Below are 23,856 nucleotides of genomic sequence, written 5' to 3'. Positions count from 1 at the left end.
GCCCCCAAGCCAGGGAGACTGCTGGGGAAAGGAAAAAGAGCTAGGGGAGAGTAGCCGAGCGCCGAAAGCTTCAAGTCGGAAAGGAGCGGTCGCGTGCGGAGGGTAACTCGATGACTGCCCCTGCATCTGCGTTTGATTTGTAAGCTAGGCGCACTTTGGATGCCCCCACCTGCCGTGGCATATCTGCCCCTAGTGCCAAGTTTTGCCCTGCCTCTGCTATGGCAATATTGATTTTAGCCTCTTAGAATTCTTTGCTTTTCCTGCCAAGTGTTTAGAAATGGGGAGGGGCGGGAGGAGCTTAACAATGCCATTTAAAAAAATCTCTCTTGAGGGTATTCTTAGGTGAGTCACCTAAGCAACGCTACAGATACTGGCGGACCTCGGAGAAGGAAGCCCCACTTTTTGACTTCCCTGCACCTACTTCCCTTTCCCCCCCCCCCCCACCTTGTTTGGGATTATCTCACTACATATCCCAGTACCAGTGCACCTCCCTCCTGCAATATGCTCACGCTCCAGCCTCAAGAAGTCCCCAAAGTCATAATCTTTTCTTTTTTCGGAGTTGTGTCTTAAACAGATACTTTATTGATGCGTTTAGAAAAGTGGAACTATAAAGGGGCAGGATTGCACCTCTCACGACCCCTGGCAACCAGAAAGTCAGTAGAAAGTTGCATATACACTTTTTGTACACATATCCACACACATTTTCTGAAGACTCCCAAGAGGAAAAGCAAAATAAAGTGATGATAGACACTAGAAGTGGAGGTGGAGTAGGAGGAGAAGAGTGCTTGTTTACAGAAATTTCCCACTTCTAGCCTCCATCTTCAACAGCTCTCAACTTCTGGCATAATAGGAATATGTAACATAGTGTCAAAGGAGAGCTGGTGTCTGGGTGGAAATGTGCAATGTGCATATCTGTGTGTGGTTTAGGAAGGCATAGTATAGGGTTGTGATCCAAGAAGTGGAGGTGGAAGGAAAGGTTTTCCTGTGGTAACAAGGCAAAAGGATGTGTGTGGAAAGGGGTTGAGATGATGATTCTGGGGAGTAGGTAATTCCATTTCACCTTCTTATGGCGCGACATGGACATGGACACGGTGCCAGGCATTGCTGAGCACACCTCGCAGGTTCCAGATTGGGGCCACGGTGTCTGGTTGCACATTGTAGCTGTCATCTACAGCTTTACAAACAATGTTCAATTCCTTTCTCCCAGCCGGCACAGGGGCTTGCAGCTGCCATAGTCGCCAGGCCCAGGCCTTTCGGGGACGCTGTTCCTCTCCATCCAGCTCTGCCACGTGCCAGGTTAGGCCCCCATCCAGAGACACATCCACCCTGACCACAGCCCTCCCACCACCACTCCATGCATAGCCCTTGATAGTCACCTCCCCTGATTGTACTGTCTCCCCATCCTTGGGTTCTGTGATGGCTGACTGGACAGGAAGTTCCTGAATAGATGGAGCTGAGTCAAAATCTACTGTGTCCCAGTCCACAGATGGAGAGAAGCCTTTATAATCCCGCCGCTGCCAGTGACTGTAACTTTCCTCTGGTTCCACACTCACTTTGCCCAGCCATTTGACATGGCGGGCACCCACCACACCAGGAACAACCACTCGCACAGGGAAGCCATGGTCACGAGGCAGAGGCTGCCCATTCATCTCGTATGCCAGCAGGACCTCAGCTTCAGGATCCATGGCCCGAGCCAGAGGGATGGATGCTCCATAGGCAGTCCCTGTGGGGTCTGAATCCAGTCCCTCAAAGCAGACATGGGCCTCAGTTTCACAGAGTTGGTGACCAGCCTTGGCTAACACATCACAAAGGCGTGCCCCAGCCCAGCGTGCAGTGCTAATGGCCCCGATATTCCACTCCAGACCTCTCACTTCTTTGAACTGAGTCATTTCAGAGCGCCGGTTGCCAGCACACTGCAGAGTTACAGTGATCTCGTGTCTGGGGAACTTGTACAAGTCATCCAGGGATAGGCACAGTGACTGACCCCCAGGTGGCCCTACTACATGCAGACGATAGGTTTCTGGGTCCAGGTTAGGTACAGGCAGATGGTTCCGGGTGAAGAAGATAGGGTTAGGTGTGATATAGTTTTCCGTCAGAAGTTCAGGGGGGGGCTCTGCATTAAAGGGGCGCTGGCTGTTGACCTTCAGGGCTGGGTGACGTACGGGATCATCAATGTAGGGGTCAGAGGTCTTCAAGGTGGAAGGTACCTTATCTTCAGGGCTCAGCTCCCCAATCTTGTACTGAGCCAGCATCTCACGCACATGGGGCTGGTTATGAACAGCATAGAGGGCCCAGAAGGGCTCTAGAGGACCCCCTGCTGCTAGCATCAGCTTTGATGGCCCCCCAGGGTGTAAGTCCACAAATTCTGTAACATCAAACACCTCACAGCCCAGAGTCACCCAGATCCTAGTCTCAGGGCTGCTGTGAGATCTCACTTCCTCTCTTGTGTATACGTGTGGTGACTCCTGAGTAGCCTGCAGACAACGCAGGGGTAAGGCAAAAAGAAACATAAACAGTAAGAAGGAATCACTCTTGCTTACCCTGACCCAAACCATAAAGTCATGGCCACTGTGAAAGAGAGGTAGCAGATTTCATCTTTACTCTGCATGAAGACAGTATCACCATGGGCTCTATGGTAATAGCCTGGGTTGCCTGGGGAGTTTATTAGGGCCCCCTTGTTCTGACAGTGAAGTCCCTTTCTTCCCCACTTACCCTGCACCGGTGGTCATGATAGGCCAACACTGCACCCAGGCCTAGCAGAGTCCCCATGACTTTCCATCCCCCGGTGCTGGAGTTATCACCAGAGAAGGCAAGGCTGGGGCACTGGGGCTGAAGTGAATCATCTGTAGAGCAAGCCCGAATATAGAGCCTTGAGGGGGCTGACTTGAGTCTGGAAGAGAGAGAGGTCCTCTTAGCAGCACACTCCTGATCATAGGAAAGGGACAGTGAAGGCCTGAGGTTTACCAGGTTGGCCATTGGTTCCTTCAGTTGGGACTTAAGTTTCTCCAGGGTTGAGTGGAACAAGCAGGTGAGATATGGCTTTCCCTTTCCTCCTTAGTAGCCAGTATTTCAACTATCTTATCTGGTAGATAAATGTCATAAAGATACTGGGGGTGGGGAATATGGGCTAAGAGACAAGTTCTAGGATGCGATGGCCTACCTGCAGGCCTGTCGGAGATGGGGGATCACAGCCCTGTGCAGCAGCATTGTGACAGACCTGTGGGAAAAAGATTCCAGGATCAAGATAAGGAGTTCTGGGAGGGGATGATATTAGTGAAACTTGAGGAAATGAGTGGAAGGAAGACACAGAGGTCAGCAAGGTGCTCTCTGGGCAAATGAAGAGACTTTTTCTGTGGTAATGATGCCAAAGGAAGGGGCTATGTGTGTGGGGAGGTCCAAATGGGTCCTTAGAGAAAACATAAAGGACTTCAAAGAGACTGTGCTGACAGGATGGAAGGGAATGGGGCAGTGGGTAGGGGGCTTCTAGAATCACCATCCTCCATTCTCTACTCTATCCACTACAGAGACCAATGTTCAGGGCCATGGGCCTAAAGGTCAGAAGCCAAAATGTCGACCGTCCAGTTTGCTGGTTTATTATTTCCAAAGTCAGCAGAGGACAAATGAGAGGCAGACCAACTTAGGGACAAAAACATGAAAAAGGCAGTGGCAGCCTAACAGGGTGAACCAGCTCAGATTCTGGGGAGTCAAACTGTTTTGGGTTTGTGAAATGAGCCTTACCATTAACCAGCCCCATTTCCTGGGCAAAATACCAACTCTCTCAGAACTTATGTCCTCATCTATGAAATGAGATCTACCTAGCAGAGCGGCTGTGAGGAGCAAACACATAATAACATGGTTTTTGAAGGCCTTTCAGTCCCTTCCTTTCCTTCTACCAACCTTAGGAAAAAAGAAAATTGAACCTGGCTGGGAACTGGACTCCAACCTAGGGTTCTCACCCCTACCTTGTCTATGCCATTCCCGTGAACTCAGCAAATGGAGAAGTTAATGGCTTTGGTGTCAGGGAGTGGGCTAAAGAAGTAATTTTTCCCCTCTCTGCCCTGCAGCAGTTCGTTCCTCACAGCATTGAGCAGCTCACTGACCCCAGGAAGGCCAAATCCAGGAAGAGTAAGAAGAGTCCCAATTGCTGGCGAAATGCTAAAAAGGGGGGCAGGCCGAGAAACTGTGAGGGAGATAGGAACAGGAGCAGTCTGCATTTTACTCCTGGGCCATGGGATCCTCACTCTCCCTCCCACCTGCCCTTAGTCCCAGCAGCCCACTTGAACCAGACGGGAGTGGTCCAGGTAGGACTGACTTGCGGGTAAACTTGGTAAACCCAGTGTCCCAGGTTTGGGAGAAGCAGCCTTCTGCTCCAAAACAGACGCCACCTCCCTTTTGCGGGTGGTGACGCCTCACCCCCCGGGGGGCACTTTAGGTAGGAGGATATGTCCAACTCCAGAGCACAAGCACCCAGTCCAATGCCATTGCCCAGCAGCTGGTACAAGAGTGTCTCGTAGCAACACACTGCGCTCCTAAGAGGAGCAGCGGGAGTGGAGGTGGTAGTGGGTTTTTGTTCGAACCCATGGGGTTCGGAGCACCCCCGGGCCCCAAGGCCCTGGCCATCTCCCAGGTTACCAGTCCTTCCTCCTCCTCCTCCTCCCACTCCCAGTCCCCAGCCCCCTTACCGGGTTCGGGTTCGGCGTCAGGCGTCCGCAGGGCGGCTGGCTCACCCGCCCGGCTCCCAGAGACTGCTGGCGAAGGGGCGGGGCCAGCATCGTGACGTTGGGGCCGAGTGAAGGAGCACTCTCGCCTTTCTGTTCGTCCCCCAGCCATTGGCTGGCCGCGCGCCTGCAAGCTGCTGTGCCCTCCTTCTGGAGGCGGAGGCAGGAGGGGTGCCACGAGGGCTCGGAGCTAAGACTGGCTGTTTTTTGTTTCCAGTCCCCGCTCGACAAGGAATGGGACTCTCACTGTTGTCCAGAACTGGGCAGTGGAAGGTGACGAGGACTCCAAAGCTTGGGCTGAGAGGTGGGAGGTTTTGAGACGCCCCCGCCCTGCCCCTACGGCTGTGACACAAGGTGCGTTCACTGAGAAGGCCTGGGAATCCAGCCGGCATTCTCCCAGCTGTGAGCTCCACCTCTACCCTGTTTTTGACAAACATGTGTTGCAACTAAAACAGCCCGGTTTGCCTTTTAGTGAAAACAAGGTCAAGCGCTCAATTCTCTTATATCCAAGAATAAATACAGAAACGAGGCTTAAATAGTGGTTCAAAGACTAGTTCCCTTGGACATGTCTATTTTCTTCCCAAAGTATGGAACAATACAAATACCGACTTTTTTTTAGTTAAGCCAATTAAAAAATCATTGTCATAACTAGAACAATATTTTAATACCCCCAAGTATAAAGATTATAATCGCTCATAATCACACAGTGGAGAGCACTAAGAATACGTTTGCCATTATCCTTTCATCCTTTGGTGCAGTACTGAAAACTTACTTTGTTATTGGCTGGCTGTGAACCTGAGGCGAACGTGTCCACACTGCCCTCTAGAGGCCAAAAGGTTGAACTACAACCTTACTAAGTGAAGGTCTTCATCTTTAATTTTGGAAGATCATTTCCTCTCCCTTTCTGCTCTCCTAAAGTGAACTAGAGCTTTTGTCAAGAATCATTGAGCCCTGGGGGGAGTACTAAGAGACAGAAGGAAAGGGGAATTGACAGTGAAAAGGTGAGTTTGGCCCTGAGGGTTTTGGAAATTCCAACTCAACCGTGTTCAATTAAATCATCGGAGAGGTCTGATGCCCAACCTATCCTACCAGCCTTGAAAATTGGGCTCAGACCAAGAATACAGAGAAATCAGTTAGGGACTGTCTGAGGCTGCAGGATAAGACTTCTCCATAATAACAGTGTCATCTTGTGTGCTCCACACATACTTTACACAATTGACCTTTGAACCTCAACTTTTCTTCATTTTACAGAAGAAGAAACTGAGGCAGAGAGCAGTTAAGTACCTAGGTCAAGGCCGCAGCTGATAAGTTGGTAGATGGGATTGTAATGCCAGCTCTGTCTGGCACCAGTCCTTCTTCCTGTACTTCTGCAACCATGCCTGATCTTTCTCTGTGTCATTCTCTCCCACCCACCTTCATTTAGACTGTGATGGACTGAAGGGCTTCAAGTACAGTAGCAAACAAGAGCAGATCTAGGAGAAACTTTCCTGTTGGGGTGGAAATGATCAATTAAAAATACAAATTTAGTGCTTTCTTTAACCTTCTTTAGGTCACGGACCCCTCTAAGATACTAGCAAGGCAAGCAAGGCACACTTTCCCTGGAGAAATGCATATAAACTTTTGCAGAATACTTCAAAGGATTCACAAATACCTTTCCTTCCAGTCTCATCAATTGTTTGCCCAGAGGTCCACAGACCACACCCCCCACCCCACCCTGCCCAATATGTATTAAGAGGTCTATAAAAATAAGTTATGTCAGATTTGATGAGCTCTCTAGTGGCTTGGGAATAGGAGTGATTAAACAGCAATAAAGCGAATATTTTCCAAATTGGGCTATCTCACTATTCAAGAAAGATTAAAGGGAACTTATAAGGAAGTACGATGACGTAGGAGAGGGTATATTTCTGATTCACGAAAACATTGAATGCCCTTTCTTCCAAATTTCTAGTATCAAATAGCAAAAGAAAAAAAAAAAAAGAAAAAGAAAAAAAAGAAAAAAGAAAGAAAAAAGAAAAAAAGAAGCAACACTCCAATACACTTTTCTTTTTTTTTTTTTTTCCTTTTTTACTTACATTAAATACATCGGTAAATCAGCAGTCGCATTCTGTTACCACGATTGTTATGTTGGGAGAGGAAGAAAAGGGAAAAAAGGCAAATGCTTTCTTAGAAGAAAAAAAAAAAAAGGACACCCCCCCACCCCCGCCTAAAAAAAAAAACAACTGATCAGAAGGGAAGAAAAAAAATGAAGAGCTGGGAAATAAAAACTAAGATCCCCAAGCCCAAGAAAGCTCAAAGGAAAGCAGAAGAACTGGTAGGAAGTAGAAGGAAAGCAGCAGATAGGCCTAAAAGCTAAGGCCAATCCTGTTCCTAAGGGGGCTGGGGAGGGGAGAAAAAGCCTGGAGAAATGGTTTCCCAGCCCCAAGGCAATGAACCACTTCACTCCCATTCCAGGGGGAAAGATGCACAGAGAAAAAAAAACAAAAAAAAAACCCCTTCATTTCTAAGGAATTTAAGAGAACGATCCTAGTTCTTCCACTTATAAGGATGCACTGGGTGCTTTGGGGGGCTAGTGGGTGCTGGGAAAGGAAGAGAAAAATATATGTGTTTCAGGGCCACGGGAACTAAGGCTGCCCCTAGAAAAGGAAGGGAATTGAGGCCTAAGTGGAAGAACCTAAGCTGGGTCCTTCGGAATCTCAGCTTCAAGGATTTCTCAGCTGCTCTGGGACAGAGGGCAGTCTGCAAATCAAAGGGTAGAAAGGTTCCAATCCTAGGTCACTGTGACCTTTCCTATCTTACTTCCCCCAATTTTCCCAAAATTCTGGGCTGGAACAAGAAGGAGTTTAGAGCTCTCTCTTGCCTTGATGGCTTCACAAAGATATGCTAGAACACCAGATGAGAGAGGCCAAGAAGAGTGGCTAGAGATTTAGAAGGGACCAACATCCTCTGGTGACGTGAGACAGCTGTGATGGACCTTCAGTGGCAGTTGTTCCCTGTCCACAGGAACAGGTGTTATGATTTGAGGGGTCCACAAGTAGGCCTGTGGTATTAACTTCTAGTGGTACATGGATTAAACCACTGGCTGGGGGTGAGTATGAGGATAAGAATTGAGGGACTAAATGGAAGATACTAACAAAGGAGAAAAGAAACAGGGCCTGATTGATGGGAGGTAGAGGACAGAACAGACTGTACAATGGGAATAAAGATCATACCTATTTACAGGGAAGTAGAAAAGACACAGTAATGGTTGGATCAAATTGAATGTGAACCCTAGGAAAGGATAGAAAACTCCTCCCTCCTGCCTGACACCCCTCTTCACTCCCATACAATGGCCTAGGCTATCCCGAGACCACTCTCCAGTTGCTCAGTTAATTCCCCAGGAAAGGCAAACCTATACTTGAGAGCTAGGTTGGCAAGAATATAGGTTAAGAGTCAGAGCTGGAGGAAGCAAGCAATGGAGACTGGACTTAAGTAGCTGCCACTGGTCCTGTTCTCTACAGCCCCTCCCCAAACCTCATATATATACTACCTTGGGTTCCATTTAATTAAAAAGGTGAGAGGGCAGGTAAATCAATCAAAACCCCCATAAAACAAGTATCCCAACTGAACTACCACCAATTAAAGTGCAAACTGCAGGGGAATATAGTGGCTGGGGCTGAGGCCATCTAAAGGCCAGAGAAAAAAATGCATATGTATAAATCAGAGGATGGGATTCAGAAACTGGTCCCTCCTCTAATTAGATCACAGCAGAGCCAAAGATGCAGGCAACCAGTGAAGATTCTTTGGAGGACTCTGGGGTCCAGAGTCTCCCCCACTATGGGGGAGAAGCTACCTAAGAGGCTGGGTGAGGGGGAAATCAGGCCTTGGAACAGTTCCAGAGCCACAGGTGACACTGCATCTCCACCTCCTCTACCTCCGCCCAGTTAGCTAACAACACAACTCCCACCTGGTACCCGAGAGCTTGCCTTCCCGTTCTCATCTCTACCTAGAAACACCCTCCACAAGGCCAACTCATGGAGACTGCAGTGTTTTCAAATACGAGAAACTCCAACCAAACAAAAACAAAAAGGAAAGGTTTCCTTACTCCCTCCCGCTCTGAGCCTTACTCTCCCCCAGGGCCCTTTAATGTGACTGAACTGGAAACCTCCTTCCTCAGTTCCTGGGTTCACCACCTTCTCCATCCTGGGGAGAGGAGGAAAAGGGGATCAAGAACAGGGATTGACCAAAAGCAGAAGGGGAAGGGGCAGGAGACAAAAAAATGTTTTCTGGAAAAATGAGGAGGAGGAGGAGGAGGAGGAGGAGGAGGAGGAGGAGGAGGAGGAAAGATAAGTAGGTCACTGTCTTGCACCTATAATACAAAGTGAAGAAAGTTTGTTTTGGAAGGTAAGTCCTGGGGGATCTGACCCCCAAGCCCCAGAGTAGGGGTAGGAGGCCAGTGGCAACAGCTGCCTGGTGTTGGTTGCTGAAGCGTTAAAAAGTGCCATGACGGAGCTGTCAGGAGGCAGCCCTTGGGAGCCAGGGCTCAGTGTGCTGTTACCGTAGGGGCTGTGTGCTGAGGGGTGGGGATGGAGGTTATTTCTTAGCTCTCGTGCTAGCTCCATACTTGTTTGCTGCTAGCCACCCCCTCAGTTGCTACAACACTGGCTCTTGTTCTGCTGGGACTGCTCATGGAGATCCACACCCCGGCTTCGGCCTGCTGCACCCCCCAGATTCTGGGGTTCGCTCTTTGGCAGCTTCTTAGCTAGAGATAAAAAGAGAAGGGAAAAAAGTATGGTAGATTTTACTCATCTCTCCAAAAAGACTATTGGGTGGGGGAGTGATATGGGGAAAGGGGAAATGTGAGAGATTAAAAGAATGTTTTGAAGAGGGGAAGGTTCACTTTTGTAAACTACATTAAAGATGTGGGGGGATGGGGGCTAAAGCTGTAGCCAAAGGATGGAAGTCATAATGGAAAGTTATTTCCATACCTAAAGTTTTCACAGGAGGAGACACTCCCCTCTGTCTTTATGACTTGGGCTAGTGATCTTGCCAAGAGGCAAGGCAAAAAGACAGGAAGACCCCAGGCTGTTCTGACCTTACCTATTGCCAGGAAGAGATCATTCACGTTCATAGCTGTCTTGGCTGAAGTCTCCATAAACAATAAGCTGTTGTCATCTGCATACGCCTGGGCCTCCTGCAAGGGGTGGGTATACTGGTACTCAGAATGTAAGACAGGAACAAGTACTGTCTTTCCACTTCCATGTAGCACCAGAGCTAGGTAGTATCCTAGGTTTAACTGCCCTCTGAGCCAGCTGGCTCTGGACTCATATTTTGGTGACGACTTCCTCAAGGATAACTCATGGTCTAGACCATTTAATCCAACAAGCAGATATCAGGAATCTTGATAATGAGGGAGAAGGTAAATTGGTTGGGGGCTTTTAGGTTGTGACACTTGAATAGTCCCTTACCTCAAATTCACCTGCTCCCTCTTTCCTGTTTTCACATTGATACCCCTATAGCTGGTACTCCCCTACCCCTCTGCTCTAAAGTTTTTTTCTGACTCCTCTAAAATCTCCTAGCTGTCATTAGGGTCACAGTATTGTTGTATTTAGCCTGGTGTGGAACTGGGGAATGGAGATGATAAATGTCCTCAGATGAGGTTTTCAGAGAGGGCAGGTTTGGGGACTAAAGATCCCAAGTACAGAGGGAGTGTGTTACAGAGGGATTCTATGGGCCAACTTACTTCATACTCCACCATGCGCTTATTGGCCAGGTCAGCTTTGTTCCCCGCCAGGGCAATAACGATGCTAGGACTGGCCTGTCGCTGTAGTTCCTTTACCCATGTCTTCGCTCGAGCGAAGGTTTCCTAGGAAAACATGAGGAAGAGAAGGTAGGCTAGAATGACTGCCAATCTAGGCCCATCACCTTCTTTTTTTTTAACTTAAGATTTTATTAAGTAATTTCTATACCCAACGTGGGGCTTGAACCCACAAGCCCAAGATCAAGAGTCACATGCTCCACCAACTGAGCCAGCCAGGTGCCCCAGGCCCATCACCTTCAAAACCCTGTCTCAAAACTCACCTCTTCTAGGCAACCTTCCTTCACTGAAACCACTTGTGTCATTACCTCTGTCTTACCAGCACTTGGGAGTAGAATTTATACTCTTATTTTATTTTGCCATTTCAAGAACTTGTTTTTTCTTCCCCACCTAATTTAATTCCTATTAATAAAAGCAAGAAACTTCACAGCCCACTTACCTGATTAGTAATGTCATAAACCACAATGGCAGCTTGGGCACCTCTGTAGTACATGGGGGCCAAGCTATGGTATCGCTCCTGCCCAGCTGTGTCCCAAATCTCAAACTTGACTGTTGTGTCATCTAGACAAACAGACTGGGTGAGGAAGGCCGCTGTGGATGAGAGAATGGAGGGGAAGAAGTTGTAAGTAGGAGGATCAATGGGAAAATCCCAGCCCCCTTCATAGTATCTCCATTCTCAGTCTAAGACCAGTTACCAACCAGGTCATTCAGCTAAGGAAAAGGTTTAGAGTTCCTCTCCTTATGTATAGGTCTTAGAACCAGGATTAAGACTGCCCTTGGCTAAGTCCTTCCTGCCAGAAGTTCCTCTAAGTAGTGGGGGCACATAAGCTATGAATGTTAGAGAGAGGAGCTGACACTTATCTCTCTTCTAACCAAAATAGAGGAATAAGGGATAATGACAGAAAATAAGTTTCAAATAAAGGTCACATCAATAATTAATTAGAAGATTTTAAAGACTGATGACAGATCCCACTATTAGCAATATAATTTGGCTGTTACTTTTTTATATAATCTTCTGCTGGTCCAAGAACACTGCATTTCCAAGGTTACTAGTAAAAGTAGGGAAGGTGTAACATGAGAGTTCTCATAAAAGATCTTTTACTGAATTACCGCCCTTGGGAGTAGTAGAAGGGAGAAGGTAGCAAAGGTGGGAAAGGCAGATGTCTTTTATCTTTTATATTTAGTTCCAGCCTCTTCTACAGAGCTTTTCCAAACATACATGTCTACACCTCCACCAAATTCACCCTACTTCCCATACTGATCAGTACATCTAGGGCAGGGCCCAAGCATGACAGGATAAAAATGTTCCCCGGGTGATTCTGATGTACACTTTTGATTATGAATCACTGCTTTAAGCCAACCCTGCTCAAGATGACACTCAACTAAACTTCAATTGGATTAAGAGGAAAGTGAGAGGAAGAAGACAAACAGATTAAAAAAAAATTAGTGATTTTCTTGGTGTGCAAAGGTCAACCTTTCTAATTTTCTTCTAGGAAGCAAGAGGACAAACATATATCTATTTTTTGCCATTATGACAATTTTTTTTTCTTCTGTTTTATAAAGGATTTCCGTTCCAGAGAGCTAAAAAGGCCAGCTCCACAATCAGGTCTCTAGATCTCCCTTCAAAAAGCCTCACTACACACTGAACCTCCTCTTTCCCTGAGGTACTCACCTCCAATGGTGCTCTCCTGGTACTCATGAAACTGCCCTTTGACAAAACGTAATACCAGACTAGACTTCCCCACTGCAGATTCACCCAGCAGGACCAATTTGAACTGGCATATTTTGCTGGCCTGGGGCTGCCCATTGGGCCTGGCTGTGCTTCTGCTAGTCATGGCTAGATTATCCGAATGGGAAAGGGTGGAGGGAGGGGGGATGCCACAAAGCGGCAAAGGGGGAAGGGGGAAGGGGAGGGGACTTCAGGCTTCAACAGTCCTGCAAGAAAAAAAAAGTGGGTAAAATTAAACACCGGGCCATTGCTGCTGCAATCAGTTTTAGAGAAAAGATAAATCTCCTAATTTCTTTGCTCCTATGAGGACTTAATAATTAAAATCAACCCAATTAACCCCATCAACCCCATGGAGAGGGTCCCAGGTGGCTGACACTCAGTGGTAAGAATGCGGAACAATAAAATAAAAATTGCATCGGAAGTGGAGTCTGCCCTACTACATAATCTCCAACTGCTAAGGGAGCTGAAATGGAGAGACTGAAAATGGTATGAAATAAGTTTATTTCCCATTACTTTTCCACCAGATCTTCAAACAGCAAATTGATCAATTTTTAGTTGGCCCGAAGAACACCCAAATCTACCCACAAGTACCGTAGACCCCCAGTATCTCCTTGGTATCCCTGGTGCTGTCCTTCCCCTCACCCCCATCTTTTTTCTAGCTTTCAAAATGAGAGATGCACTCTAGGGGTGTGGGATGAGTCACCCCTCCCTAGGAGCAGAGGGGTAGCTTCTGGGTCCATATCCTTCATACACAACCAGTCTTCTTGATGTTTCTGAAACTCTAACCAGGGTCCATTTGCCAGAGAAATCTGTCCCTTTATCATTTCTGGTCAAAGGTGAGTAGAGAAATAGACCATAGACAACTAACAAACCGCATTCAGGATCAACTCTTTCTTTTTGCTTCTGCCACCTGAGTCTGAGCATCTACCATGTCTAAGAATCAGTAGGCTTGACCTCTCAACTTGCAGCTGTCTTCCTGGTGCCTAGGGATTAGATTACTCTCCACACTAAATGGGCCTAACAGCTGTAGCCCTCCAAATTTGAAGCAGAGAAAGGTGTACCTTTTGACACAAGCAGGAGTCTCCAGAGGATGATGCAGGGATAAGTTTTCAAGCGATAAACATTTGATGAAAAGAAACTGAACCACCTTTTTTTTTTTTTTTTAACCTCCCAAGGAGCTTGGAAAGCTGGTGGTAGAAGAGGAGACAGAGACAGAAGTGGAGACTTCTGAGAGTCTAATCATCCAAACCTGAATATATTTCATCATTCTGATTCTGAGGGGAAAGGAACTATAAGATTCAAAGGTGTTAGCATGATTAGAATATGCAAAACTTCTGTCCAAAACCTAAGCGTTACTTTGGTTGTACTTTGTTCAAATTAATCTTTCTGTTCTCCAAGGCTGATTCTAATAACTCCATAAACATACTTTATGGCACGTGGGGAAACATTATTTTGTCACTATAGCAAGATGCTTTGGAGTCAAATCAGCGTTAACAATCTGTAATTCTAGTAAAGATAGAATAAAGATAGTAAAGAGAAAAATTATACAGGAGGCAGTGCAGAGGAACAAAGACTATGAAGTCTAATTCACTGGGTTTATTTTACAGTTTTGCTTACTACCTGTGAAGCTTTGGGCAGATTACTAAATCTATCTGTGCATTTCTTTCATCTGTAAAATGGGATAATAGTTTATGGGCTGCATAAAGCTGTTGTGAGGACTGAGATAACACAAATAAGTATTGACAGGGGCATCTGGGTGGCTCAGTTGGTTAAACTTCTGACTCTTTGATTTCAGCTCAGGTCATCATCTTATGGTTGTGAGATTGAGCCCTGCCTTGGGCTCCATGCTCAGTGTGGATCCTGCTTGGGATTCTTTCTCCCTCTTTCTCTGCCCCTCCCCAGCATGCGCATGTTCTCTCTCTCAAAATGAATAAACTTAAAAAATAAATATGCGGCAAAAAGTGCTTCATGATTAAACCACTAATCATTTTTTTTTGAGTGTGCATGTGTGAGCTGGGGAGGGAGAGAGGAGAAAGAATCTCAAGCAGGCTCCACACCCAGTGTGGAGCAAAAGCTTGACATTCTATCTCTGGACCCCGAGATAATGACCTGTGCTGAAATCGAGTTGGATGCTTAACCGACTGAGCCATCCAGGCACTCCTCATTACTAACGACATCAAGAAATTTCTCTGAGCCTTTCCTTCCACCTTTATAAAATGGAAAAAACATCTAACTCACAGAGTAGCAATAAAGATTAAGGAAAAGATATATTTAGCATAGTGCTAAAAAATAAGTATTGTTGGGGAGTCTGGGCAGCTCTGTCGGTTAAGCATCCAACTCCTGGTTTTGGCTCAGGTCGTGATCTCAGTCATGAAATCGACCCCCCCTCCCCCCTTTCTGCCCCTCTTCTGTTTGCACTCTCTCTTTCAAAATAAATAAACTTGAGGAAAAAAAAGTAAGTATTATTTAGTGGCCCTGATTTACAGAAAAGATCAATGAGAACTCCAAAAAGTCCCAAAGTAGACTAGATTAAGACAGAGGAATGTAAGAAATTACTCTGATTCTACTGGGTATTTTATATTCCCCAGGCCAGTGAGTCCTACGAATCCAGATACACACAGGCTATTTTGTGGTGTTTTCAGTGGTTCATGAGGAAATGGTAAAAATAAAGACGATATAGCAAGTTTTTCATAAAGCTAAATTTATTCAATTTAAAAGAATATTCTCTGTAACAAGACTTCTAACTTCTTACTTTCTTAGTATCAATTTCCTCTCAAAGGTAAATATGTATTATATAGAAAAACCTCTAACACCTGTTGTTAAAAAGTTGTAGTACAAAACACATGGTTGGATCCTACATATGTAAAACAAAATTCTGCATATAAAACATTTTGGAAGAATACATACAAATTTGTTAACAATTTTGTTACCTCTCTCTGAGGAGAGTAGGATTGAGGAGGGTGTTATGTGAAGGACTTAAGAGGTTTTCATTCTACCAAATTCTTTCTTTTTTTAAAGAGGAAATATATATTTTTTAATTATATTTTTAGGAAGCATATTTTTTATTTTTTTAAATTTTTTTTTTTTTCAACGTTTTTTATTTATTTTTTGGGACAGAGAGAGACAGAGCATGAACGGGGGAGGGGCAGAGAGAGAGGGAGACACAGAATCGGAAACAGGCTCCAGGCTCCGAGCCATCAGCCCAGAGCCTGACGCGGGGCTCGAACTCACGGACCGCGAGATCGTGACCTGGCTGAAGTCGGACGCTCAACCGACTGCGCCACCCAGGCGCCCCGGAAGCATATTTTTTAAAAGCTTCTAAATAACTGTTTTAATGCTTTAAAAATATAATGGTGTTGATTGGCAATAGTAAGACTTCTAAATACCAGTATGTGGGGAAACAAAAACCCTCAAATTTAAATTGGTCCACAAAATCCTAAATTCTGGGATCCAGTACTCCAAGAATCGGTATTAATTAGGTTCTTAGCCACTAGTCACATGCTTTAGCTCTCTTTCAAACTGGGAGTTGTAAACCAATAATGACCTTGAAATCACTTGTGGATCATGATCAGTATATTAAAAAAAAGGGTGGGGGGGGGGGAGTGCCTGGGTGGTTCAGTTGGTTGAGCATCTGACTCTTGATTTTGCCTCAGGTCGTGACTTCGTGGTTCAAGAGTTTAAGCCCCATCCATGTCAGACTCTGTGCTAACAGTGTGGAGGCTGCTTGGGATTCTCTTTCTCCTCTCTCTCTCAAAATAAATAAATGTTAAAAAAAATTTTTTTTAAAGAAAAAAATAAGTATGTTGTAAATAAGAATCATTTTGTGAAAGTTTCACTTTATGTACACACATTGAATTATGATGTAAAATGTTTTGTTTTATTAGGAGTCATGATTAAAAAAAAAAAGTTTAAAAAACTGCTCTGGAGAGGCCTGACAAGGAAGGAGGGGTTAATAAGGATGGGAGGAAGTCTAGTCTCTCGCCAGCCTATAGGTTATGGTTACTGTTATAAAACATCTAGATGAAATTAAGATGAGGGCTGACTATATAGCTCTCCAGGGGTCAGAGGATTCTTCAACCCTGCTACTGAAGTTATGACACAATTATGAAAATGGGGAGTCAAATTAGACAGGGGCAGTCCCGTGTAGTGCTGGTAACGGCTTTGGAATCAAGCAAGGTTGGGTTTTACACTCTGCTTTGCCAGTTATAATCCACTGTGATCTTACGCTACTCCCTTTGCCTTTCTGAGCCCTGGCTTCCTTATCTATAAGGATCTTTGGGGAGGGAGGGGGTTGGAAAAAGTAGTAAAGAGTGAAATTTGAATTCACTTCCAAAGTTCTGGGTACATTTAAGAAATTCCTGGGGTGCCTGGGTGGCTTAGTCAGTTAAGCATCCAATTTCGGCTCAGGTCATGATCTCATGGTTCATGGGTTCAAGCCCTGTGTCAAGGCTCTGTGCTGACAGCTCAGAGCCTGGAGCCTGCTTCAGATTCTGTGTCTCCCTCTCTCTCTGACCCTCCCCTGCTTGCGCTCTGTCTGTCTCTCTCTCTCTCTCTCAAGAATAAACATTAAAAAAAAAAAAAAAAGAATAAACATTAAAAAAAAGAAATTTCTTTCCCTTAGAGTTTCTTAGAATCTGTGAGGAATGATTTTTAAAAACATATTTGTGTGGCACTTCATATACACTGTTTCATAAGAAAAGATAGGCCATTGTAACTCTACACTTTAGAACAGAAAACAGATGACACAATAGGAAAAAACAGATGATAAGCTGATCAAGTTTCCTTTAGGTGACATACATATGCTATATTCTTTAAGACACAACAGGAAAAGTTACTAGATTCTTTGACTTATTTGCTCACTTTTTCTTTCTTTCCTTTTCCTTCCTTCCTTCCTTTCTTTCTTAAAGTAAGCTCTACATCCAAGATGGGTTGAACTCACAACCCCAAGATCAAGAGTTGCATGCTCTACCCGCTGAGCCACCCAGGTGCCCCAATTATTTGCTTACATTTTCAACTATTTCAAAGCATGTGATCTAAGGGGCAGAACACTAAGCCTCAATGTTACTACTTTACAAGGAGAAAACATGGGAGTTAGAATGGACTGAATTTTCATAGGCACATGGCTCTAGGCCTGGGAAAATAGTAGTAGGGAGTAGGGGAAATGTGGAGATAGGAAAGTCACAAGCACATTCAGATTGCAAAACCCTTGTTACCCCCACAGACAAATCAGCAAACTTTCTTGCTACTAAGCAACCTTGGATTGTCACAGATTAGAAACTAGTGGGTTAGAAAAAACTACCTCCTACCCGATGTGTCACCTCAATAATATGTCTTACCTTCCCTGTTCACAGTAATTGATGGGCTGCCCATCACTGTGCCTTGATCTTCAACCCCAACATGTATATAAGGCTATTATGTTTTTTATGCAATAGCTAGACTTTCAAAAGATCAGGGGTACAGATATGAAGTAATATACATAAGATTCAAATGATTCCTAGTGGTGACTTTTTTTTTTTTCCTAAGAGTTGACAGTAGGCAAATGATCCGTTCAAAGACAAAACATAAACCACTGCCACCCAGCCAAGTGGTGTGATGATTACCTTCAAACCTGAGGCAAAAAAAGGGAGGACAAGGAAGTTATTCTTCCCTTCAACCCTTTCAGATTGGGAGAGAAAAAAATCAGATTTAACTTCCCTTAGAAGTGCAGCTCCACAAAAATGGTTTATCAAATGACCATTGACTAGGGAGGACTGAGGTTTGACCATGGCATCAGCCCACTGGGGAGGGGAAGGTGGAGGATGAAGGGGTCCGTTCATTAGTTTGGGTAGCTCCCCTAAAAGCTCAGGAAAAGTATGCATAGGAAAGGTTTCTCAGTTTGCTGGTTCCAGCAGAGCAAGACTCTATTCTTCAGCCCCCCTTCCACTTGGTATCTTTGAGTGTCTGAGCCAAACACATTATGAAGCCTCTAGAAGACTATCACCTATTAACAGAGACTAACTTCCAGATACATCGCCACTGGAGTCTAGCCTACACTCAAATGTCAGTCCCATAAGGTCAGTTTGCCAGATAAGAGGCAGTCTAGAGGTCTAGTCCAGTCTCTGTATTTTACAGGTAAGGTAACTGAGGCACATAATATTAATCAACTTGCCAGGTGTTACCATACAGACAGCTAAATCTCCTTTTGGTAAGTACTCCAAGTCATGTACTCTTGCTAGTAGTATACCACTATACCTCTTAAGGAAGCAGGAGATGCTAACTCTGAATTGAACCCTGAAGAGGGCACCAGGACTGGATCAAGAGCTTAGATTGGATAGTTTCTGCCTCTATTCAGTTTAGATAAGTACTTCCTTTGGGACTAAAACCAGGTAGACAGACCCAGGACTTCCCTGAGAACTAGAATCCAGTTCTATATTCTTCTAACAGAACAATTCACTCATTACCATGCCTCTCTAGAAGGTCTTGACCAACCCTGCCAGGAAGGCTGAAATAGAAATGATTTAATGGAATAAATGATAGGGAAAGAGTGGTAACTTTTACAAGGGTCTGTGTGCTGGGGACTAATGTAAGAGATTTAATGATTAGGGAAGATAGGACAAAAGCCAGTGAATACCTTCAACTCTCAACTTCTTTTAGACCCCAAATTACTAAAATCTTGAACTGAGAGTTCTACTACTTGGCTCAGCTCTTTCATTGTGTTGACCAATGTTAATTAATGAGTCACTGTCTTAAATGAGAGAGTCCTTCCACTTCCCCCCACTCTCCCTTCTATGTCCCTAAGAGGTAAAAAGCATACTTATCTCTTATCAGTATGGTAGTACAAACTCTATTGACCTAGGAAAGATTTGGAATGTCCTTCCCCACTTTGTGAGACGAGTAAACTCGTAATTTATCTTTTAAGGCCAAGCTTAAATGTCACCTTCTCTGTGAGACACCTTCTCACCCAGCAGAATTCATCAGTTTCCTCTGGGGTCCCCTAGAATTACGACGGTATTTCTATCACAGCATTTATTACATTATATGAGTTAATTGTGTGTGTTTGTTCTGCTGAACTATCAACCTCTCAAAAAGTGTTACTATTTTTTTTTATGTCATTTTGACTTTCCAGCACAATGCCTGGTTCCTAGTAGGTGTTCATTAAATGCTCTCTAAATTAATTAAGGCTAAAGCAGTCCTGCTTTCCTCCATCTATTCTTCCCCTTTTTGTGCCACCTGGATAGCTTCTTACTCAGTTCCATTTGGGAATGTTTTTAATAGTCCTCAGAATACCAATTCTCTCCCTGGCCTCTTTGTGATCTCCCTTGGATGGAGGGCCCCCTTGAGACCCAGCCCACAAAGTACTGTTGCAACTCACATGGGCTAACTGCTTTTCCTGTCACCCGTTACTATGCTCAGATGGCCTAATCACACCCAATATGTGGCCCTCCCACCTTAACACTGAAGCAACTGTGGCTTGAAACAAGTTCCCTGAGTTTTCAGTTAATGTTAAGTGTTCAAAAAACTTTGGGTCATTATCTCTATTAATTCCTGAACTTGAGAAACACAAGTTAAAAAAACAAAAAACAAAAAAACCCACCATCACACCACCACAGTTAGAGGACATTCTGAAAAGGTATCCACTGCCCCTAAACCAAAGTTACAGCCTGGCTCAGAAATCTGCATACACTTTGCCCACCTGGTTGGCTCCTTTCTAAGCTCAGTTACTGTTCAATGACTAATTCTTTCCTAAAACACTCTTGGGAAGTGGGAGTGTACTGTGTAGGGTTTTAAGGTATCCTTCCTCCTTGAGGGCTGTTGCATTTCCTTATTTTGAGTTTACTGTCTTACACTTTGGTTACTTTCCAATCTGAAATGCTTTAGGATTAGGGAGCAGCCTACACACTTGCTTCTCCTAACTTATATATCCTCAGAAGTCAAATTCGTATCAATGCATACAAATAAGCAAACTACAGAAAAGCAATCCTTGCTCCTGGGCAAGGTGAGAGTTAGAAGATAGGAGGTATGACTTGAAGGACAATGGGAAAGCCCTCTTCTCCAAATACATTTTTATAATTCTGGATCTGTGTCAGATTGTTTCTTGAAGGTAGACTTGGATTAAAAAGAAGGTGGAAAAGACAAAAAAGAAAAAAAAAGTCTAGAAGAAAGGGACACAATACCACCAGGATGTAGAAAATGGCAAAGCCTGTAGAGGATTAAAACACACACATAGACACATATCCACACAATTTTCTCTAGGACTGGCTTTGCAGAAGGAAAAGAAAAACTCCTGGGGGACATAATTGAAGTTTCTGAGGGCACTGTACAAAGGCTGGGCACATTAGAGGGCTTCTAGAGCCAGTAAGAACAAATTCAATTAATAAGGTGGTAGTATGAAATGTCCTAGCTGTACTGAGGTTTAGAGGAAAACCAATTTCAAATCCAGAGAAACTTGAGAGCTTCTCACATCACTACAGAAAGACAGATACAGGGGCCCCTTAGGAGAGCCATTGTCTTCTTTTGGGTTAATGAAAAGATATTCAATGAATGTCTGAACACGCAGAGGCCATGAACCAGAAGATGGAGGTCTCAAATTCCTCACTTTAGCAAAGATGCCAATAATTCTCCCAAACAAAAAGATTTACCTCAATGCTTCTTTCCTGCCCATAAAAAAAGTATTGGCCATCTATTTGGGCATTTCCTAGGATACCTAATGCACAACTGGGGGATGCTGGGCGGGGGGGGGGGGGGGTGCGGTGCTCTGTGTGTTTTAAGGTGAGGAGGAATAACCCAAAGTATAGCTCTCTGCTTGTGTGAATTTGGTAGAAGACAAAATGATCTGTGAAAGGAGCACAATAAATAAGAGAGTATCATTCCAGAAGAGAAAACTGGAAAGAATGAGAAACCAGAGTTTAGTGGGAACATGAAAACAGAATTGCCTTTGGTGGCACATCCCCCAAAGTAAGATTAGTCTGATCTGTTGTCTCTTATCTCTGACCTTTCTGGATAAAATGAGTGAAGTATGTGTGTGAAGATTTACACTTTTTACACTTCTGTACAGCCTGAATATTTAAAAATATGTACATATTACTTGTGTAATTAAGAAGAAATATAATCATAAAATACATTTGTATAAGAGGGTAAAAGGAGGAAGTATAAGGGAAAATCCAATAAACTCCAACTATAGGGGACTAAGGAGATCAGAAGACCATTAAAAATATATGGGGGGGGGGGTGGAGAATGTGATTCCTGTGCCTTAGTAATCCATCTTTTTCTCTACTCACCCGTTCCTCATATGCCTCACTGTTTGACCCAACTTTTACCTGGGCTCCTGAAGAAGTAGACAAAGAATAGGGGTGATGCCAACCTTCTGGAATGGAATTTCTCACTCTTCCTCAAATCCCTTCCTCAGTGATATCACCTCATATTTCCAGGCTTGTTCCACCTAACCATTACCTGCCTGGGAAATAGCCAAGTTGAAGTCCCATAAAAGTTTCACCAACTATGGTCAGAAGATCTGTGGCTGGGGATCTCTTAAGCCCCTTTCCAGGGCGGATAATACAATCGCTGATCCCCTGCTTCTAGGTCAGAGATACTGTAACCACCATAGATCAGATTATTAAGTGAGAACAAACACCCCCCAAATCCAACTTCTTACTTCTTAGACAGCATTGCACCCTAACCCAGCTGAGGTTGGTAAGAAGAAACACAGACTGCACCTTAAACAGTTGGAACAGCCAACAGTCACAATTTTTTTTTTTTTTTTTTAACTTTTGTCTTCATTCGCTACCCCGGGAGTACCAAAAAACTTCGAGTCACCACAACTCACCACTAAGAGGAACAAAAGAGTGGGTCCTTTCAAGACCCAGATCCTCCAGTCCACCCATGAGCATTCCCAGAAGCTCCCATAACTGATACCAGGCCCTGCTTCCACTTCTCCAACTAGTCTTCTAGATTAGAAAAGCTTTCCTCCTTTGCCTCAGTTCTCCCTCAATGAACCCAAATCCCTCTCAGCTCAATTCAGAGCACCCTAGTTATTTTCCTAATAGCCACTTTCCCTGAAGAGAATGCCCCTTACCCAACTAAGATGCCTTCTCAGGCCCTTCCAACTAGACAGCTCGAAAGCCTCAGCCCCGGTTATCCTCGCGGCCCGGGCGTCTGGTTTGACCCCTCCGCACCTCCCGGCAAATGGGCTTACCTCACCCGTTGCCCCGTCCCTTTCCCCCAGCTCCTCCCTCCTCAGAGCTGCTCAATGAGGCCTGCCCCTGCCCTCACACAGCCCCGGGCCTCCCGCGCCGGCCCTCGGCCCCCGCAGGCCGCCAACACAACCCGGCCGCCTCCCGGCCTCACCAACTTCGGGCTCCCAGCCCGCCCGGCCCCCTCCTCAGCGCCCCCATTAGGCCTGCCGGGGCCCGGCCCCCTGCTCCCCTCTCCAGTGGGCCGCCCTGACCCCTCGCTGAGGTCCAGACCCGCCTCTGCTCTCAGGCCAGTCCGCTCTCCTCTCCTGGGCGCCTCCGCCCCTGCCCTTGTGGGCTCCATCAGCCCGGTACCTGGGGCTCCGTCTCCCCCGTCGGGCCCAAGCCTGTGTCGAACAGACAAACAGCTGCAGCTCAACCAAACCTCCTGCCCCTCCTCCTCCTCCTCCTCCTCGCCTTGGGGTGGGGGCCCCAGCCAATAGCACGATTACCCGCCTACCACCAAGGGTGGGCGATGTATGCACTAATCCGCCAATCCTCTGGAGAAAGGCGGGCCTCTTCCGGCGCCGTCACCAACGGGTACCAGCGAGGGACTGGACAGGCGGGGCTCCGGACCAATAGAGAGAGGGAAACCTCGAAGATGGACGAAGTGAGGAGCCAGTAAGGAACTAGCTTTCTGAGACAGGGGGCGGTGCACTGCTGACAGGCGTACATATCAACCAATAACATCTCGACGCCCTCATGACCCCGCCTTCTGACTCATAAACATCTAATCAGGTGAGTGATGGAGGCGGGTCCAAGTGAAGATTTAACCAGTACTGGGAAAATTCGGAACTTGAATGGCAGGCAAGGCGGGTTGAAAGTAGCCTTAGGAAGGCCGCTACTGACCTTCGCCCCTCCCCCCGAATTTGGCGGGGGCTGACTCTAGCTCCCCGCCCTTTATGACAAATTGGCGGCGTAAAGAGAAATACCTCACCTAAGGACCCGGAGTCCGGGAATTAAAATATAGCTCACGTCGGTGCGTCCTCCTTTTTGTGCGACCCCAGAAGACAGGAATTTTGCGGGTGGCTCGCGCCGGCGGTCTGAGATGTTTTTTGGTGGGGTTGACACAGTGGCAACTCCCAACAAGTGGTAGCGTGGGGGGACGTTAGCCCCCTTAATGATTTTTCATACAGACGATTTATATATTCTGAACTATATGTAAATGTGATTAAAGTATCTTTAGAAAACTGTGATACGCAACAAAAAGGAAAAACGACGAGCTTACTGGGAAATGCAGTGTCAAGGCGAATTCCCACGGAGCCCACTTCCAACCACATGCTGCTCCTAAGTCCCTCCTAAACCTCAAATCCAGGAACTGCCGCCCTGTGTGTACATGTGTGTGGTAGGGGATGATTCAGGTTCGTGGGGAAAGTGAAGTAGGCTTCCATTAACCTTGCCTTAAAA

General features: G+C 45.5%; 2 protein-coding genes and 1 long non-coding RNA gene across 7 annotated transcripts; 1 reads left to right on the top strand and 2 right to left on the bottom strand.

Moving 5' to 3' along the window:
* Positions 1–219: 219 nt before the first annotated feature.
* SUOX (sulfite oxidase) lies at positions 220–6,421 on the bottom strand. 3 transcript variants are annotated; one of them, XM_049625731.1, is made up of 4 exons: positions 3,963–6,421; positions 3,161–3,217; positions 2,713–2,890; positions 220–2,474 (listed from the first exon to the last, which is right to left on the bottom strand). In XM_049625731.1, exons 2-4 carry the CDS (start codon positions 3,205–3,207, stop codon positions 1,065–1,067), a joined length of 1,635 nt encoding a protein of 544 aa, XP_049481688.1. In that variant the 5' UTR covers positions 3,208–3,217; positions 3,963–6,421; the 3' UTR covers positions 220–1,064. The 3 variants fall into 3 exon arrangements, with proteins under 3 accessions (XP_049481688.1, XP_049481686.1, XP_049481687.1); XM_049625729.1 differs by having other exon boundaries at positions 4,683–6,421; XM_049625730.1 differs by lacking the exon at positions 3,963–6,421 and having other exon boundaries at positions 3,161–3,953.
* Positions 6,422–6,753: 332 nt separating this feature from the next.
* On the bottom strand, positions 6,754–23,275 carry RAB5B (RAB5B, member RAS oncogene family). Of its 3 annotated transcripts, none has more exons than XM_049625736.1 (6): positions 22,910–23,275; positions 12,185–12,447; positions 10,952–11,103; positions 10,438–10,560; positions 9,795–9,888; positions 6,754–9,456 (listed from the first exon to the last, which is right to left on the bottom strand). In XM_049625736.1, exons 2-6 carry the CDS (start codon positions 12,345–12,347, stop codon positions 9,341–9,343), a joined length of 648 nt encoding a protein of 215 aa, XP_049481693.1. In that variant the 5' UTR covers positions 12,348–12,447; positions 22,910–23,275; the 3' UTR covers positions 6,754–9,340. The 3 variants fall into 3 exon arrangements, with proteins under 3 accessions (XP_049481693.1, XP_049481692.1, XP_049481694.1); XM_049625735.1 differs by lacking the exon at positions 22,910–23,275 and adding an exon at positions 22,765–22,889; XM_049625737.1 differs by lacking the exon at positions 22,910–23,275 and adding an exon at positions 13,303–13,425.
* On the top strand, positions 9,809–13,495 carry LOC125919213 (uncharacterized). The gene is made up of 3 exons (XR_007456688.1): positions 9,809–9,897; positions 12,076–12,176; positions 13,417–13,495. It is a non-coding gene; the product is annotated as an uncharacterized LOC125919213 (long non-coding RNA).
* Positions 23,276–23,856: the final 581 nt, after the last annotated feature.

The sequence above is a fragment of the Panthera uncia genome, chromosome B4 (genome assembly GCF_023721935.1).
Source record: "Panthera uncia isolate 11264 chromosome B4, Puncia_PCG_1.0, whole genome shotgun sequence".
Taxonomy (NCBI): Eukaryota; Metazoa; Chordata; class Mammalia; order Carnivora; family Felidae; genus Panthera; species Panthera uncia.
This window is presented reverse-complemented; position numbering and strand designations above follow the sequence as displayed.

Bases quoted from the DNA above. Each gene is read 5' to 3' on its own strand.
- RAB5B (XM_049625736.1), bottom strand. From the start codon at position 12,347: ATGACTAGCAGAAGCACAGCCAGGCCCAATGGGCAGCCCCAGGCCAGC. The intron at 10,561-10,951 runs GTAAGTGGGCTG...ATGTTTTCCTAG, and splicing joins TTTATGACATTACTAATCAG to GAAACCTTCGCTCGAGCGAA. The intron at 9,889-10,437 runs GTAAGTTGGCCC...CACCCCTTGCAG, and splicing joins AGCGCATGGTGGAGTATGAA to GAGGCCCAGGCGTATGCAGA.
- SUOX (XM_049625731.1), bottom strand. From the start codon at position 3,207: ATGCTGCTGCACAGGGCTGTGATCCCCCATCTCCGACAGGCCTGCAG. The intron at 2,891-3,160 runs GTAGGCCATCGC...TCTCTCTTCCAG, and splicing joins CATCTCCGACAGGCCTGCAG to ACTCAAGTCAGCCCCCTCAA. The intron at 2,475-2,712 runs GTAAGTGGGGAA...CGTTGTCTGCAG, and splicing joins ATCATGACCACCGGTGCAGG to GCTACTCAGGAGTCACCACA.